This window comes from Scyliorhinus torazame, chromosome 19, assembly GCF_047496885.1.
Source record: "Scyliorhinus torazame isolate Kashiwa2021f chromosome 19, sScyTor2.1, whole genome shotgun sequence".
Classification (NCBI taxonomy): Eukaryota; Metazoa; Chordata; class Chondrichthyes; order Carcharhiniformes; family Scyliorhinidae; genus Scyliorhinus; species Scyliorhinus torazame.
The window spans coordinates 140,540,549-140,559,161 of record NC_092725.1 but is presented as its reverse complement, the minus strand read 5'-3'; the positions used below and the strand labels follow the sequence as shown (position 1 = coordinate 140,559,161).

The window sequence follows — 18,613 nt, the reverse complement described above, 5'->3', positions numbered from 1 at the left end:
TCTGGGGGCCCAGGTTCGAATCTCACCACGCAGGTGGTGGAATTTAAACTCAATAAAATAGCTGGAATTAAAAGTCTAATGATGACCAGGAAACATTTGTCATAAAAACCCATCTGGTTGACTAATGCCATCCTTACCTGGTCTGGACTACACGTGACTCCAGACCCAGTGCAATGTGGTTGACTCTTAAATGCTCTTGAAATTGGCCTTGCAAGCCACTCAGTTGTTACAACTCTGTATTCAACAAAAAAGAAATGAAACCGGATGGACCACCCGATCCAGGCACTGGAAACGACAACGGCAAATCCAGCTCTGCCGACCCTGCAAAGTCCTCCTTACTGACTTTTGGAAGATTGTCCCAAAGGTGGGAGAGGTGTCTCACAGACTAGTCAAGTAACTGCCTGACACAGACATACTCACAGATTTATGTCCCAGCCACCACTATCATCGTGTCTCACTGGCAGGACAGACCCAGCAGAGGTAGTGGCACACTGGATGGAGTTGCCCTGGGAGTCCTCAACATCGTCTCATTGCTTCAGGCTAAACATGGGCAAGGAAACCTCCTGCTGATTATCATGTTGAACACCACTTGGAGGACGCACTGAGGGTGGCAAAGGTGCAGAATATGCTCTGGGTGGGGGACTTCAATGTCCATCACCAAGAGTGGCTCGGTAATACCACCACAGACTGAGCTGGCTGGGTCCTAAAGGACAGAGCTGCTAGACTGGGACTGCAGCAAATGGTGCGGGAACCAACAAGAGGGAAAAACAAACTTGACCTCCTCCTTATCAATCTGCCTGCTGCAGATGCATCTGTCCATGACAGTATCGGTAGAAATGATCACCGTACAGTCCCTGTGGTGACAAAGTCCTGTCTTCACGTTGAGGATACCCTCCATCGTGTTGTGTGGCACTACCACCGTGCTAAATGGGACAGACTTCAAACAGATCTAGCAACTCAAGACTCGGTATCCATGAGGCGCTGCCGGCCATCAGCAGCAGAATTGTATTCAACCAGAATCTACAACCTCAACCTGGCATATCCTCCACTCTACTTTTACCACCAAGCTAGGGGATCAACCCTGGTTCAATGAAGAGTGCAGGACAGCATGCCAGGAGCAACATCAGGCATACAGAAAAATTAGGTGTCAACCTGGCGAAGCTATAACACTTGTGTGCCAAACAGCATGAGCAGCAAGTAATAGGCAGAGCTAAGCGATTCCACAACAAGCGCATCAGATTTGAGCTCTGCAGTCCTGCTACATCCAGCCGTAAATGGTGGTGGACAATTAAACAACTCACTGGAGGAGGAGGCTCTGCAAATATCCCCTTTCTCAATGATGGAGGAGCGCAGCACATATGTGCAAAAGACAAGGCTGAGGCATTCGCAACAATCTTCAACCAGAAATGCCAAGTGGTTGATCCATCTTGGTCTCCTCTGGAGGTCCCCAGCATCACAGATGTCAGTCTTCATCCAATATGATGAACTCCATGTGATATTAAGAAACGGCTGAAGGCACTGGATACTGCAATGGCCCTAACAATATTCCGACAAGAGTACTGAAGACTTGTGCTCCAGAACTTGCTGCACCCCATGCCAAGCTATTCCATTCCATTACAACACTGACATCTACCCAGCAATGTGGAAGATTTCCCAGGTGTGACCTGTACACAAGAAACAGAGGTGAAATCCAACCCAGCCAATTACCACTCTTATCAGTCTACTCTCCATCATTAGCAAAGTGATGGAAGGATTCATCAATAGTGTTATTAAGCGGCACTTCCTCAGCAATAACCTGCTTACGGATGCTCAGTTTGGGTTCCGCCAGGGTCACTCAGCTCCTGACCTCATTACAGCCTTGGTACAAACATGGACAAAAGAGCTGCATGCCAGAGGTGAGAGTGATTGCCCTTGACACCAAGGCAGCATTTGACCAAGTATGGCTTCAAGGAGCCCTATCAAAACTGGAGACAATGGGGAACAGGGGGAAAACCCTCCGCTAGTTGGAGCCATACCTGGCACCAAAGAAGATGGCTGTGGTTGTTGGAGGTCAATCATCTCAAGCTCAAGGGCATTACTACAGGAGTTCCTCAGGGTAATGTCCTAGGCCCATCCATCTTCAGTTTCTTCAGCAACAACTTCCCTTCCATCATAGGTTCAGAAGTGGGGATGATAGCGGAATGTTCAGCACCATTTGCAACTCCGCGGATAATGAAGCAGTCCATGTTCCAAATGCAGAAAGTCCTGGACAATATCCAGGCTTGGGCTGACAAATGGCAAGTTACATTGGTACCACACAAGTGTCAGGCAATGACCATCTCCTACAAGAGAGGATCTAATCATCACCCCTTGACATACAATGGCATTACCATCACTGAATCCCCCACAATCAACATCCTGGGGATTACCATTGATCAAAAACTGAACTGGACTAGCCATATTAATACTGTGGCTACCAGGGCAGGTCAAAGGCTAGTAATCCTATGGCTTGTAACTCACCCCACCCCCCTACCCCCAAAGCCTACCCACCATCTACAAGGCACAAGTCAGGAGTGTAATGGAATACTCTCCACTTGCCTGGATGAGTGTGACTCCAACAATACTCAAGAAGCTCAATACCATCCAGGACAAAGCTTGATTGCTCCTCCTTCCATAAACATTCAAACCCTCCATCATCGACGAACGATGGGAGCTGTGTGTACCATCTACAAGATGCACTGCAGTAACTTGCCATGGTTCCAGAGACAGCACCTTCCAAACCCACTACCATCTTGAAGGACAAGAGCTGCAGATACCTGGGAACCCCACCATCTGGAGGTTCCTCTCCAAGTCGCTGACCACCCTGACTTGGAAATATATTGCTGTTCCTTCACTGTCGCTGGGTCAAAATCCTGGAACTCCCTCCCTAAAGGCACAGTGGATGTATCTACACCTCAGAGACTGCAACGGTTCAAGAAGGTAACTGACCACCACCTTCTGAAGGGTAACTTGTGATGGGCAATAAATGCTGGCCTAACTAGCCACACCCACTTCCCGTAAATGAATTTAAAAAAAAATGACTTTATTATGCCACGCCAGCGACAAGTTGGTCTTTACCAAATGTATGTTTCTTTATGTTCCACCTTTCACAACATCAGGAACTGCAAATTGCTTCTTAGATACAGCATAGAAATGTCTTTGAAATTGTAGGCGCTATTGTATAATGGAAAAAATTACTTTAAGAACATAAAACTGAAGCAAGATCTGACAAACATAATGTGACAAAAGTTCCAGTTTACAACTAACTGACTCAGCAGAAATTGGTTGGTCGGATATAAAAACTTACCTCGGGAATTCTGCATGCAGCCTGGGAAGGTAAGTGATACTCTGGAGTGTTGCAACTGGGGAAAAAAAACTGAGAAGTAACATCACAGGAAGGCTGTAATTTGATTTGCTAATCGGAAGCTGTGCTATATCTAAAAATCCATTTAAATTGCTGGTTATAAATTGCTTTCAGATTGAGGTAATGAGAGATGTTAAAAAAAAGTTTTAAACAAAAAGTTAAAAAACAAATTAGAAACTAATGAAAGAAAATCAAGGTGGAGGGTTGGGTGATGCGTTGTTCCTGCATGATGTGGGAGCTGATGGACGTTATTGTAATTGCCAGATACCAGATCTGTAATAAATGTTGGTTGCTTGAGATACTCTGGCTCAGAGTTGATGAGCTGGATTCTGAGCTTCGGTCGCTGCGACACATCAAAGGGGGGTGGGCGGTGGTATAACCTGGACATTGCGTTTCTGGAGGCAATCACTTAGATTAACTACCTTGAATTCGGCCAGTGGTCAGCGTGTGACTGCGAGTGAGGCAGGTAAAGGGACCCAGGAGGTTGGCCTTTGTTCCTGTCCAACAGGTTTCTGATTCTTGCTCCCTGTGAGGGACTGCAGGGAGGATGAGCAAACTGACCACAGCGCCGTGGTACAGGGAGCCGTTCAAGTGGGGGAGGGGAAGAAAAGAAATGTAGCTGTAATTGGGGACAGTTTAGTTAGGGGCATTGACACTGTTATCTGTGACAAGGAGCGAGCATCCTGAAGGATGTGTTGCCTGCCTGGTGCTCGGATTCAGGATATCTCATCTGGGTTGCAGAGGACGTTGGAGTGGGAGGGGAAAGATCCAGTTGTTGTGGTCCACATAGGTACCAACGATATAGATAGAACAAGGACAGACCCTCTGCTAAGGGAGTATGAACAGCTAGGAGTTAAATTAAAAAGCAAAACCAAAAGGTAATAATCTCTGGATTACTACCTGAGTCATGCCTAATTGGCATAGGGTCAATAAGATTAATGAGATAAATGTGTGGCTCAAAGATTGGTGTGGGAGAAATGGGTTTGAATTAATGGGGCATTGACACCAGAGAAGAGGGGACCTGTTCTGATGGGATGGTCTTCATCTGATTTATGCTGGGACCAGAGACCTGGTGAATCTCATAACTAGGGCTGTAGATAGGGCTTTAAACTAATAGTGGAGGAAGGGTTCAGATGTCCGGAGAATTAGAAAACAAAGTTAGAGCAGGTTGAAGTGCAGGTTAATGACGAGGACCTTAAACCAGTTAAAGGGGGCGAGGGTTCAGGAAACGTTGGTAAAGTTTCCAGAACACTTAATAGAACTGAGAGTATAGAAGGTGGCAGGAAACTAACTTCAGGCAGAGCAAAAATGGGGAATAATATGAGAAGGGAGGTGGGCAATGCAGGATTGAGGGTGTTGTATCTAAATGCACGCAGTATACAGAACAAGGTAAATGTGCATGTTGCGCACATCAGAATTGGCAGGTATGATGTTGTGGGCATCATAGATGTGGCTGCAAGAAAATCAGGGCTGGGATCTAAATATATAAGGGTATGTGTCCTACTGAAAGGATGGGCAAAGTGGGCGAGGTTGCATTGTTAGTAAGGAATTAAATTAAATCGATAACAAGAATGATAATAATATAATAATAATAATCACTTATTGTCACAAGTAGGCTTCAATGAAGTTACTGTGAAAAACCCCTGGTCGCCACATTCCGGCGCCTGTTCGGGGCGGCCAGTACGGGAATTGAACCCACGCTGCTGGCCTTGTTCTGCTTTACAAGCTAGCTGTTTAGCCCGCTGTGCTAAACCAGCCAGCGATTATAGGACAGAAGGCATATAATCTGTGTGGGTGGAGTTGAGGAATCGCAAAGGAAAAAATACCCTAATGGGAGTTATGTACAGACTCCCTAGTAGTAGTCAGGATGTGAGGCAGAAAATAAATCAGGAGATAGAAAAGGCATGTAAAAAAGGTAATCTTACAATAATCATGGGGGACTTTAATATACAGGTGGACTGGGAAAATCAGGTTAGCAGTGGAGCCCAAGAAAAGGAATTTGTGGAATGACTAAGATGGTTTTTGGAGCAGCTTGTGACAGCCCACTAGGGAGCACACTATTCTGCATTTGGTGATGTGTAATAAGGGGGGGGATGGGGAGAGAAGATGAAATATGAGTGTAAGCTTGCTCGTAATATAAAAAAAGATAGCAAGAGTTTTTTTCCAATATATAAAAGCTAAGAGAGAGGCAAGAATATACATTGGATCACTGGAAAATGAGGCTGGAGAAGTAGCAATAGGAAAAAAAGAAATGGCAGAGGAAACTGAATTGTTACTTTGCATCAGTCTTCACAGTGAAAGAGACCAGTGGGATATCAGACCTCCAGGAGAATCAGAGGGCAGAGGTGAATGTAATGGCCACCACTAAGGAGAAAGTTCTGGGGAAACTGAAAGGTCTGAAGGTGGATAACTCACCTGGACCGGATGGATCACACCCCAGAGTTCTAAAGGAGATAGCTGAGGGGATTGTGGGGGCATTGGTGGTGATCTTTCAGGAATCACAGCAGGAAGGAGGGTCCTAACGTAACACCCCTGTTTAAGAAGGGAGGGAGGCAGATGATGGGAAATTATAGGCCGGTTCGCCTGACTTCGGTCATTGATAAGATTTTAGAGCCCATTATTACAGATAAGATTGCGGAGTACTTGGAAGTGCATGGTAAAGGGCAGCACGGTGGCGCAGTGGTTAGCACTGCTGCCTCACGGCGCCGAGGTCCCAGGTTCGATTCCGGCTCTGGGTCACTGTCCGTGTGGAGTTTGTACATTCTCCCCGTGTTTGCGTGGGTTTCACCCCACAACCCAGAGATGTGCAGGATAGGTGGATTGGCCATGTTAAATTGCCCGATAATTGGAAAAATGAATTGAGTACTCTAAATTAAAAAAAAAGAAGTGCATGATAAAATAGGACTGAGTCAACACCGTTTCGTCAAGGGGAGGTGATGCATGACAAATCTGTTAGAATTTTTGAGGACATAACAAGGAAGTTAGACAAAGGAGAACCAGTGGACGTGGTGTATTTAGATTTTCAGAAGGCCTTTGACAAGGTGCCGTATAGGAGGCTGTTAAATAAGTTAAGAGCCCATGGTGTTAAGGATAAGATACTGTCATGGATAAAGGATTGACTGACTGGCAGAAGGCAGAGAGTGAGGATAAAGGTGTCTTTTTCAGGATGGCAACCGGTGACTAGTGGTGTGCCTCAGGAGTCTGTGTTGGGACCACAACTTTTCACAATATACATTAACGATCTGGAATGAGGACCTGGGGGCACTGTCGCTAAGTTTGCAGATGATACAAAGATATGCAGAGGGACAGGTAGTATTGAGGAAGCAGGGGGGCCTGTAGAAGGACTTGGACAGTCTAGGAGAGTGGGCAAAGAAGTGGCAGATGGAATACAATGTGGAAAAGTGTGAGGTTATGCACTTTGGTGGGAAGAATGGAGACATAGACTATTTTCTAAATAGGTAAAAGGCTTAGGAAATCAGAAGCACCAAGGGACTTGGGAGTCCTAGTTCAAGATTCTCAAGATTAACGTGCAGGTTCAGTCGGCAGTTGGGAAGTCAAATGCAATGCTAGCATTCATTTCTTGAGGGTTAGAATACAAGACCAGGGATGTACTTCTGAGGCTGTACAAGGCTCTGGTCAGATCCCATTTGGAATATTGTGAGCAGTCTTGGTCCCCTTAACTAATTAAGGATGTGCTGGCCTTGGGAAGGGTCCAGAGGAGGTTCACAATAATGATCCCTGGAATGAAGAGCTTGTCATATGAGAAGCTGTTGAGGACTCTGGTTCTGTTCTTGTTGGAGTTTAGAAGGATGAGGGAGGATCTTATTGAAACTTACACTATACTACAAGGCCTGGATCGAGTGGACGTGGAGAGGATGTTTCCACTTGTAGGAAAAACTAGAACCAGAGGGTACCAGCTCAGACTAAAGGGACGATCCTTTAAAACAGAGATGAGGAGGAATTTCTTCAGCCAGAGGCTGGTGAATCTGTGGAACTCTGACACAGAAGGTTGTGGAGGCCAAATCACTGAGTGCTTTAAGACAGAGATAGATAGGTTCTTGATTAATAAGGGGATCAACGGTTATGAGGGGAAGGCAGGAGAATGGGGATGAGAAAAATATCAGCCATGATTGAATGGTGGAGCAGAGTCGATGTGCTGAGTGGCCTAATTCTGCTCCTATATCTTATGGTCTTGTGCGTTTTTTACAAAAAGTTTGAGTTTACTTACCACTTGAGTCCTTTGAGTAACTATTGCTGAGTTATCGAATGGTTAGGTGATCCTAAGCAAGAAAGAATATGTGCATCAATCATTTTACCACGAACCTCATTATGACCTTTCAATGATAAATGCACAGTGCATTTGGGGGACCTTAGAGAGAGAAACAAATTTGCAAACCAGCAAATAAGGGGTGATTCTTTACCTGTGTTCATGGGCACATGGTGACTACGTTAAGTTTTTTCTACCAGAGCTGCTTGGTAGCCTCCTGTGCACATTGCTCTTTCACTTTTGGGGTATCCATTTTTGTTACTGTTTTGTCTGTTTATTTTGGTGATTTTCTGACTTTATCCCTCTCTCTTTCCCTGCATCTTTATTGATTTCCGGTTTCTGTGTTACTCTATCTTCATATCATCGTGCTCTCCACTTCAGTGATTTGTGTCGCTTTCTTTAAATAAAGTTAGCTGCTTGCATTGCCCTTTCTTCCAAGATGTTCTTTTAGTGGGACCAGAAGCAAGTGGATAACTATGGGGAAAAGATAATGTAGAACAGCTGGATTAGGCATAGGTGTGTGAGGCTGGCAGTATGTACGTAACCTTTGTAATTTAACCAGCAACGGACAGCCTAGTACCTTAACCCACCTGGTGAAGAAACTATTTCCCTTTGTACAGTTGTGTGCAGAGATGGGAAATCAGATGAACAAACTTTATCCCATCACTCTAAGTTGGGACTTTGAAATTTAGAAATTTCTTAGTTCCCCCATGCGTTTTTCCATATCTTCGGTGTTGTAAAGCTTCAAGTGTAAGTTGTTTATTTTGCATCAAAAGCATGGCATTAGCAACAATAGCATCAGCAACAGTAGCATGCTTCTCCTGAATAGCAACTCCTCTCAATGCCAGTTTCAGAGATTTCATAGAATTTACAGTGCAGAAGGAGGCCATTCGGCCCATCGAGCCTGCTCCGGCTTTTGGAAAGAGCACCCTACCCAAGGTCCACACCTCCATCCTAACACCGCAACCCCAAGAGCAATTTTGGACACTAAGGGCAATTTATCATGGCCAATCCACCTAACCTGCACATCTTTGGACTGTGGGAGGAAACCGGAGCACCCGGAGGAAACCCACGCACACACGGGGAGGATGTGCAGACTCCGCACAGACAGTGACCCAAGCCGGAATGGAACCTGGGACCCTGGAGCTGTGAAGCAATTGTGCTATCCACAATGCTACCGTGCTGCGCTATGCTACCGTGCTGCCCAGTTATTGCATTTGTGATGCTAATCTTAATTGTGGCTTTAATTTGATAGGATAAAGATGGAAGCTGCAAAAATGTTATTATGAATAAAGCCATGCAAGAATATTAGAATGATGCACAAAGTGAAATACTGGGAAAATACCAGTGTTTGAGCTAGCAATGAGCATCAATTTTTGTGATCCTTGTTGCTTGGATCAGTTTTTAATTGCACATAACTTTTTGCTTGGAAGAAGTTAATAGTTCATCTACATCCCTTGTGGTGAGTCAGTTGGTGTGCCAAATGGGAGTTTCATAACATTACATAGAATCATAGAAATATGTAGAACAGTGTGTCCATGCCTGCAGAAAACGGAGTTACCCAGCCTAACACCATGTTCCAGCTCTAGGCCTGCCATACTCTAGGGTATGTCATCTCATGTGCACATTATGGTGTTTATAAATCTGATGAGGGCTTCTGCCTCTAAGTGTTCCAGAACTCCACAATTATTTTGGTGCAAAAAAATACTCCCAACCTCCTTCTGCCATTACTAATGGAAAATGGTCTTTCCATTCCACTCTCTCTAGGCACTTCTTAATTTTATATGCGTTAATTAAATCTCCCCTCAGCCTCCTCTGTTCAGAAGAAGGATGCCACCCTATCCAATCATTCCCCATAACTAAAATTTGTATCACCATCCTCATAACCTTTCCTCTACTATCACCATAACCTTTGTATCATAACTATATGTAGTACTCCAGCTGTGTTCTAACTAGCGCTCTAGCATAATCCCCCCCCCCAGCTTAATAACTTGTTTTTATTTACATGTTCTGCTACCTTCAGGGGCCTGTGAATGTACACTGCAAGATACCTCAGAATCCTACCCTTCATTGTGTATTCTAGTCTAGCAAATGGAAGATTTTAGGAAAATTGGATTATAAATGTATTGGGCAATTAAAGGGTTAAACGCCTGGGTTAGAATCTACAAGTAAAGGCAGTTTTCGTTCCCAGCAGTTTAAAAAAGAGTAATAATATTGTAAAGCAGAGCAGTCTTGTCTGAAGACAAGGAAGAGGCTGAAACAACCCATTTGAAGCAGCTATTTGAGGACATGCAGCCAGAGTCCGCAGGGGTTCTAATCGGGGCCCAAATCTGTTCTATAAAGCAAGTAATACTCCACACCCTGCTGATGTTTAAGATGGATTAAGAGCAGTATGTTTATTTTCTTGTTGCTTAATGACGAATTAAGTAGTAGCATTACAGGGTAATTGTAAGCTGTTCTTTAAGGTGAGAAGTTGAAGAGTTTAATATTGTGTTCACAATAAAGTTTTAAAAAAAAATACCAAAGCCCTATTTTTTTCATGCGATCACTCCTGGAGCGAATAATTCTTTCAGCACAGTCTAAAAAATAAACTAAAATATTGGGGTTTTGGTCCAGTATCCTAGCCACTGTTGGCGTCTGGCCTGCGATCATGATACTAGAAAGCAACTAACACTTCCATAATTTTAGCCCAAGAACCACTAGAAATTAGTCAGAAACAAACCTGAAAGTAGTTGATGATCCCTTCAAATGGCACTGATAGGGCACCTGCTTGCTGCTAACAGAGGGCATTAGCTGGGACATTGTTCATCATTACAGACTGGTAGACGTAATTATCTGCCTTCTCTGTATAATTCTGACACATGCTCGCTGCATATGTACCAACCCTTTCAGCAATATGGCTTCTGGCACGACTGATTAGGAATGTTTGGACGCACCATGAATGCCGTTTTGGACTTTTGAGACCTGTAGCACCCGATAAAATGGATGCTATGTACCTGACTTTTGCAGTTGAAGTGACCGTAGAGGTATCTGTGATTGTTGTAGTTATACAAAAGGGTAACACAGAATATTGCTTAAATTCAAATGTGAGAGTAAAACAGCTAAAGAGGGATTTTCAGACTGAAATTATGAAATTCATGTTCATACAAAGAGGATCATTAAATGATAGAAATGATGTTGCAGGGAAAAAATAGAATGCAAGTATTTCAACCCTAGAACATTCTGTACTGCTGGTCCAATTGGTTTATTTTTCAAGAACCAGATTGTGGTCATAAAATCTGAACACTTTATCCTGTTAACGTTTGCTAGCACTGCTAGTCTCTCCTCGTTCTCAAGTTTTTGATTTTAATTTACTTTTTCTAACTGGTTCATTTAATTTAATATATTGATGCTTCCCACTAGTTCCTCTCAGATTTAATTTTTGTAAAATCTCTTATCACTGCAAGTGAATTTATATCATTTTCCAAAAATGAATATTTTTAAAAAAACTTTTAAAAAAAAATAATCTTTATTGTCAAAAGTAGGCTTACATTAACATTGCAATGAAGTTACTGTGAAAATCCCCTAGTCGCCACATTCTGACGCCTGTTCGGGTACACTGAGGGAGATTTCAGAATGAACAAATTACCTAACAGCATGTCTTTCGGGACTTGCGGGTGGAAACCGGAGCACCCGGAGGAAACCCACACAGACACGGGAAGAACGTGCAGACTCCACACAGACAGTGACCCAAGTCGCGAACCTGTGACCCTGGAGCTGTGAAAGAACAGTGCTAACCACTGTCCTAACCACTGTGAATATTTGACTAATTGGCTACAATTTGCTTCCAACGGCCCCAGCAAATAGTACTGAAATGGAGATTGGTGGGGCTAAGTCACTGACCCAGTGCTGCTGAGGGGCCACAATTATTAATATCAAAGCCAAGAAGAGTTATTGAATGCATACCGTGGCAGCATTACAGCGCTTACATAAGCACGCTGATCTGTGGTTCTTGGAGAGTTCATATTTGAGTCAATGAAGGGAATGATATTGATCAAGAAGTCGCTGTTTCCAAGCTAGGCCAATTTCAAATTTAAATTTTTAGCATTGAGAATTAATGACTTTATTTGTCATTGTTTTTGCTGCAGAGGAAATTGGAAAAATTGATTTTGGAATCAATGTGATTCTATCTTGTGTTTTGTACAGAAATTGGATAGTGTGCAAAATGGTTATTGTCCATTCTGAGATCCCAGTTTTAGATGCATTAAGGTTTTCTCTTAATGGGAGCATTGCAAAATAATTGCTATTTTTGATTTTTCTTTTATTTAGGACATTGGCAAAGTGGAAAAATCTGTGTTTATTTTCCATAGAATCCCTAAGTGCAGAAAGACGCCATTTCACCCATCGGGTCCACACCGACCCCCTGAAAGAGCATCCTACACAGGCCCACATCTCCATCCTATCCCGGTAATCCCACCTAACCTGCACTTCTCTGGACACCAAGGGGAAACTTTAGCATGGCCATCTGCCTAACTTGCACATCTTTGGTGGGAAACTGGAGCGCCCAGAGCAAACCAATGCAGAACAGGGAGAACGTGCAAACTCCACACAGTCACTCAAGGCTGGAATTAAAGCTGGGTCCCTGGCACTGTGAGGCAGCAATGTTAACTATTGTGCCACTGCGCCAGGAACCCGGGTTCAATTCCCGCCTTGGGTGACTGTCTGTGTGGAGTTTGCACTCCCTCTCCGTGTCTCTGTGGATTTCCTCCGGGTGCTCCTGTTTCCTCCCATTGTCCAAACATGTGCAGGTTAGGTGGATTTGCCATGCTAAATTGGCCTTCGGTGGGGTTACAGGGGTAGCGTAGGGTTTGGGCCTTGGTAGGGTGCTCTTTCAGAGGACCGGTGCAGACTCAATGGGCTGAATGGCCTCCTGCACTAGTGATTCTATGATCAAACGGGGTGCCTCGGTTTTTCCGGCCTCGGTTGGGAACACCCCGCCATGGCTGCACTTACCTCACTTCCTGCACTGGCTCGGGAAGAGATTAGGGCGCCATTTTTAAATGTGCCTTGATCTCTCGACCCTGCCATACACCACACCGCAGCCTCCGGGACCCCCCCCCCGGCCCATACCCCAACACTTAAGGGCATGGCACCACCGGGCCCAATCTCTGGCATGGGCAACATGGCACCTGGGCACCTTGGCTGTGCCAGTCTATATTGTGTGACTGGCAGGCATTATTTAATATATATAGCATAAGGTAATAAACTTTATACTCTGAAGGAGTATTGCTGCTAGGATTGAAATTGAATTTAATTGTGTTTTCTAAACATAAAACATGAAACTAGCCTGATTTTAAAAATTACATTTTGCTTTGTAAGTGTTTTCTCAGTTGTTTCTGCTGCTGTAATAAGGCCAATTTGCATGTTGCAATTCTTTACTCTATTGATATACATTTCATTATGTGGTGTCAAATTCAACACAACAGGACAGTCTAACCATTTGGCTTTGTGAACCATCTAGGCAGGGCTCCAGGGACAACATATTAAGTTAAAATTTACGTTCCATTCAGCTCATAAAATTGGTGTTCTGATTTTGTGTTATCTACTGTTGAGGCGAAAGTGTGTGTTTTAAAAAACAATCTCTCCAGACCACTAGGTTCATGAATTCCAAATAAAACAAATCAACAGCTAAGCAAAACAGCTGTTCTTCGGGCCATATTGCCAACTCGTTACAGGTTGCATTTGGCTGTGCTTTGTAGGCTGAGTTCATCGCTGTGGCTAGTGCTATTTCTACTTCAGACTGGCATTTACCGAATCATGGTAGCCACGCAAGCTACCTAATCATAATGATAGTATCCATAACATCCACATTATAAAGATCATTCACTACAGACTCATTAACAATATAAGAACTTCAACATCTTTCACCATCAACCACAAATTATATTCTTGTTGTTTTTCGTTAACAGTGAGAATGTGAATGTGGATAACCTTACTGACCATTTAGGTGCTAGTCATTCTGCAACAGGTATGGTCGCACCGGAGTTTGTGCACACATGTGCAATATTTTGGTGGGTTTGCCCGTCCAGTGAGATCGGACACAATTACCATTTGAATTTATTGATCACTTGCAAAGAGATTGAGTAGTTAGCAAATTGTTTCCAATCTCATCAGGCAGAATGGTTTTGTCATTGACTAGTGTTCAGCTACTAATGTTGTCTTGCCTCACGCCAGCCACTTTGTAGCTGGAAGTGGATACACTGGCATAATGGAATACACAACACTCCATACTGGGTTATTTCTTTATGTGAATCTGGGTTCATACCCAAAACCACCATAATAAAGAAAAGAGAACAGGAAGAACCATGTGAATCATAGTCCATTTCGTCTTACCTATTTGATATTGCCTGACTTTGAGAAGATAGTACACAATGTAGGTTAGCTAATTTTCATAAGTTGTTGATTATGTTGCATATTTATGTGGCAAGCCTTTTTTTGATTGCCAAATTCTTCTATTTTTTTTAAGGAATTGCAGGAGATGTTTGAGAAGTACTCAAAGTTAGAGGAACATCTGCAAGAAAAAAAAGCAGAGGAAATTTCATATGAAGACCATTACAATCAGCTCCAGGTAATTAAAGCTTGCATGAGTGCATGAATAATATTTGGGTTGGTAAAACGTGCAGTTTGCACTATATATGAAAGGTCTGTATTGGCCATGTTACACCATCGATCACCATTACCACTGATCTTATTTCTTAATTTTAAAATGGTCAGCCTTTGGAAATTGGGGAATTAGATTGTTTTGTGGCCTCAGTACAATTTGACAATTTGAATGCATATAAACCATGTCAACTCTGACCCCTTGAACTCATTTGGATTGCCAGTTGTAAGGAACATCTTTCCAATCCTTGTTTTCCTTTTTAATTCATGCCTTGCCTGCTGCCTCAGAATTACAGTCCTTGTTCTAAACTATAGACTTTGGGTTTTCAATTGAAACCCCTCCGCCCCCCCCCCCCTCCCCCCTCCCGTTGCTGCAAGTTGCTATGTACAATTACTCAGGCACACCCCTCTACCATGTGCTCTGTCACATTTTGATGGACTTGGCTAGCAGCCAATCCCCTCTACGTAAACTCTGGGACATCTTCTGTTTTCAATTGGATTTGGTGGAGTCCTTCAGAAGCTTCTGGAAGGTTCCGGAAAACCCAGGCGGGTTCCATTTTGCCTTTCAGTGTTTCTGCTTGAGACCTGGAAAGCAGCATGGCTGGGCTCTCTCGATTAACTATCTGCCTAGCGATTTAAAATGCTTCCAATCAGCTTCTGAGAAGTCCCACTAGAAGCGAAGGCACATCTCTACACAGCCAGGCCTGTGAAGGTAACTTTGATTAAAAGGCTGGGGAGCTGAATCTGATCTTTCTCAACTGTTGATCTGTGTTCAAAGGCCTTTTTCTCTGCAGTCAGTTCAACCTGTGAGGAGGTCTAGTTCAGTGCCACCTGTAGGAAGAAGAGGTTGGTTTAAAAACCTAGTGAAATCCTCAGGTGCAGAATTCTAATATTACCTCAGAGAGTCTGGGAGCCAGTCTGTTGGAGGTCATTCAACTGAAAGTGACTCCCCAGAGAGAATTCTACAGCCTGCATGTTCTAATTGAAGACAACCTTAAAAGATCGAAACTAACTAATGATTTCAAGAACTCCGACTACAAAGACCACTACCTCCGCAGCAAAGATTCACCTCTGCCCTTTTAATTCCTGTTATTTTTGAACCATTCCTTCCCGCTCACCATGTCTCGGCCTTGTGTGGAAGGAGAGTAGGACTGGGTTTGGGGATAGTTAGATTAGTAAGCTACTGTTCTATTGTTTCCATTACATGTTTATCTCTTCTCTTTTATAAATAAATAGTTTTTAAATGTTTTACGTACAAATCTGTTGCCTGTAAGTCATTGGAGCAGTTGAGGGTTGAAGATCTCAGGAAAATATATAAATTATTGGTTAATTCCCACTTGCGATGGGACTCCGGGGTCTATGGGGCTGGAATTGACCACGCACTTGGCCAGAGTGTTGTAACACAGTTGTATTGAGTTTTTAAAAAAAAGGAGAGGCAAGTATTTGTTAAATGCTGCGCTCTAGTGCAACAAGACCCAATTGTGATACATCCCTGCCATTTCTGGTTCAGTCTTGATCATATAGAAATGCTGGAAATACCCCTTTTGTTACAATTACGCTGAAGCTGGATCTTAGATTTTTGCTTTTATAGTAATGGAAGTCTCAACGATGTTAAGCTCAACAATGTAAAGCTTTGAGGCAGCTCAATGACTCAATTGCAGGTCACAGTGTATTCTCATAATGCCCTCTGTAGTGGGATTCCTGTTGAATTAAGCAAGATGGCAGGACGAAATGATTGATTTTTATCGTGTTTGAACATCCCCACTCCTGACCTTATGATGGAGGGAAGGTCATTGATGAAACAGCTGTAGATGGTTAGGCCTCAGACTACCCTGAAGAATTCCTGCAGCAATATCCTGGGACTAAAATAATTGACCGCCATTTTTCTTTGTCCTATTTATGACTCCAACCAGTGGATGGATTTCCCCCCAATTCCTATTCACTCCAGTTTTGCTAGAGCTCCATGATGCCTAAATTGTGTCACTGAGCAGCTTATTACTGAGTAAGTGCTGCTGATAGTACTGTCGACACTGCCTCCTATCATTTTATTGATGATCGTGAGAAGGCTAATGGGGCAAATGTTGGTGGGTTTAGATCTGTTCTGCTTTTTGTGGACCAGACATACCGGGCAATTTTCTATATTGCCATGTAGATTCCAGTGTTATTGCTGTACAGGACAATTTAGTGAGGGGGGCACGGCTTGTTCTGGTGTACAAGTCATTTGTACACTTCAGAAAACAGAATGTTGTCAGGGCCCATAGCCTTTGTAATATCCAATTCCTTCAGGCATTTGGTGTCACGTGGAGTGAATTGAATTGGCTGAAAACTGACATCTGTGATGCTGGAGACCTCGGGGAGACCAAGATGGATCATCCATTCAACACTTCTATCTGAAGATGTTTGCAAACACTTCGACCTTGTCTTTTGCACTGATGTGCTGGGCTCCTCCGTCATTGTGGATGGGGATAGTTGTGGAGCCTCCTCCTCCAGTTGTTTAATTGTCCACCACAGTTAACGACTGGATGTGACAGGATGCAGATTTAGATTTGATCCATTTGTTGTGAAATGGCTTCGTTCTGTCTAATGCATGTTGCTTATGGTGTTTGGCATGCACGTAGTCATGTGTTGTAGCTTCCTCAGGTTGACTCCTCACTTTTACGTATGCCTGGTGCTACTCCTGGCATGCCCTCCCACAATCTTCATTTAACAAGCGCTGATCCCTCAGCTTGATGGTAATGGTAGAGTGAGGGATATGCATCGGCCATGAGATTGTGGTTGAATATATTAACGCTGGCGCTGATGGCCCATATTGCTTCATGAATGCCTAGTTTTGAGTTACTTCTCTGAATACTGTTTAAATAGGTGCACAGACAATGCTGTATTTCTTGATAGGTTCCCTTCAATTGTACCAAAACACTCATACTGTGAAGGGAGTGAAAGATCCCAGTAAATGTATCGGGAAACTATGGCAACATTACAATATACATTGATTACTGTGATTTATTAGAAAAAGTGTTTTGTCATGCATACTTGCTGGAATGGACTTATGCCTGTGCAATGAAACATTGAATCATAGAAATTTTAGGCACAGAGGACTATCAGTCCATTGTGTTTGTGTGACTTAGTTCTCCAACTGGACCTGTCTCCTGTAATCTCATTCCCTTGCACTTTCTCTGTATCATTAAACAAATGAAGGATTGTGAATTGACCAACAATTATTTTCGACATTATGCATTGTTATGACATCCTGGGCTAGCGTAGGGCAAATTCCAGCCCCACTTGTCCCGTAGTCGCAGCGCAATTGAAATTAACAATTAAGTCTGAGAAGTTACCCGAAGTCTCTGGTCTTTGGCTGCCCAATAACTACAGTCACCAGGTCTGTAAAGGAGCAGTGCGGTTCTGGCCTCAGGAAAGGAAAAGTGCGATTCGGGCATTGAGAAAGGAGCAGTGTGGTTCGAGCCTTGGCAATAGAGCGGGGCGGTTCGGGCCTTGGGAATGGAGCAGTGCGGTTCGGGCCTTGAGAAAGGAGCAGTGCCGTTCTGGCCTCAGGAAAGGAGCAGTATGGTTCGGGCCTTTGGAAAGGAGCAGTGCAGTCCGGGTCTTGGGAATAGAGCAGTGCGGTTCGGCCTTGGGAATGGAGCAGTGCGGTTCGGGCCTTGGGAATGGAGCAGTGCGGTTCGGGCCTTGGGAATGGAGCAGTGCGGTTCGGGCCTTGGGAATGGAGCAGTGCGGTTCGGGCCTTGGGAATGGAGCAGTGCGGTTCGGGCCTTGGGAATGCAGCAGGGCGGTTCGGGCCTTGGGAATGGAGCAGTGCGGTTCGGCCTTTGGAAAGGAGCAGTGCAGTTCTGGCCTTGGGAATGGAGCAGTGCGGTTTGGGCCTTGGGAATGGAGCAGTGCGGTTCGGGCCTTGGGAATGCAGCAGGGCGGTTCGGGCCTTGGGAATGGAGCAGTGCGGTTCGGGCCTTGGGAATGTTGCGGTTCGGGCCTTGGGAATGGAGCAGTGCGGTTCGGGCCTTGGGAATGCATCAGGGCGGTTCAGGCCTTGGGAATGGAGAAGTGCGTTTCGGGCCTTGGGAATGGAGGGTTGCGGTTGGGCCTTGATAAATAGAAGTGCGATTTAGGCCCTTGGAAAGGAGCTGTGCGATTCGGACTTCGGGAATGGAGCAGTGCGGTTCGGGCATTGAGAAAGGAGCAGTGCGGTTTGGGCCTCGGGAATGGAGCAGTGCGGTTTGGGCCTCTGGAATGGAGCAATGCGGTTTGGGCCTCTGGAATGGAGCAGTGCGGTTTGGGCCTCTGGAATGGAGCAGTGCGGTTCGGGCATTGAG

General features: G+C 44.2%; 1 protein-coding gene across 5 annotated transcripts in view; it reads left to right on the top strand.

Moving 5' to 3' along the window:
* The window catches only part of LOC140396561 (coiled-coil domain-containing protein 91-like), a 266,598-nt gene that overhangs the window by 99,220 nt on the left and 148,765 nt on the right, over nt 1-18,613 (top strand). For 4 of the 5 annotated variants that reach the window (XM_072485328.1, XM_072485327.1, XM_072485326.1 and 1 more), the window contains exons 6-7: nt 11,958-12,095; nt 14,155-14,256. In XM_072485328.1, the coding sequence (XP_072341429.1) occupies nt 11,958-12,095; nt 14,155-14,256 (240 nt within the window). The remainder of the gene's footprint in view (nt 1-11,957; nt 12,096-14,154; nt 14,257-18,613) is intronic. The other variant, XM_072485330.1, reaches the window with a different exon arrangement.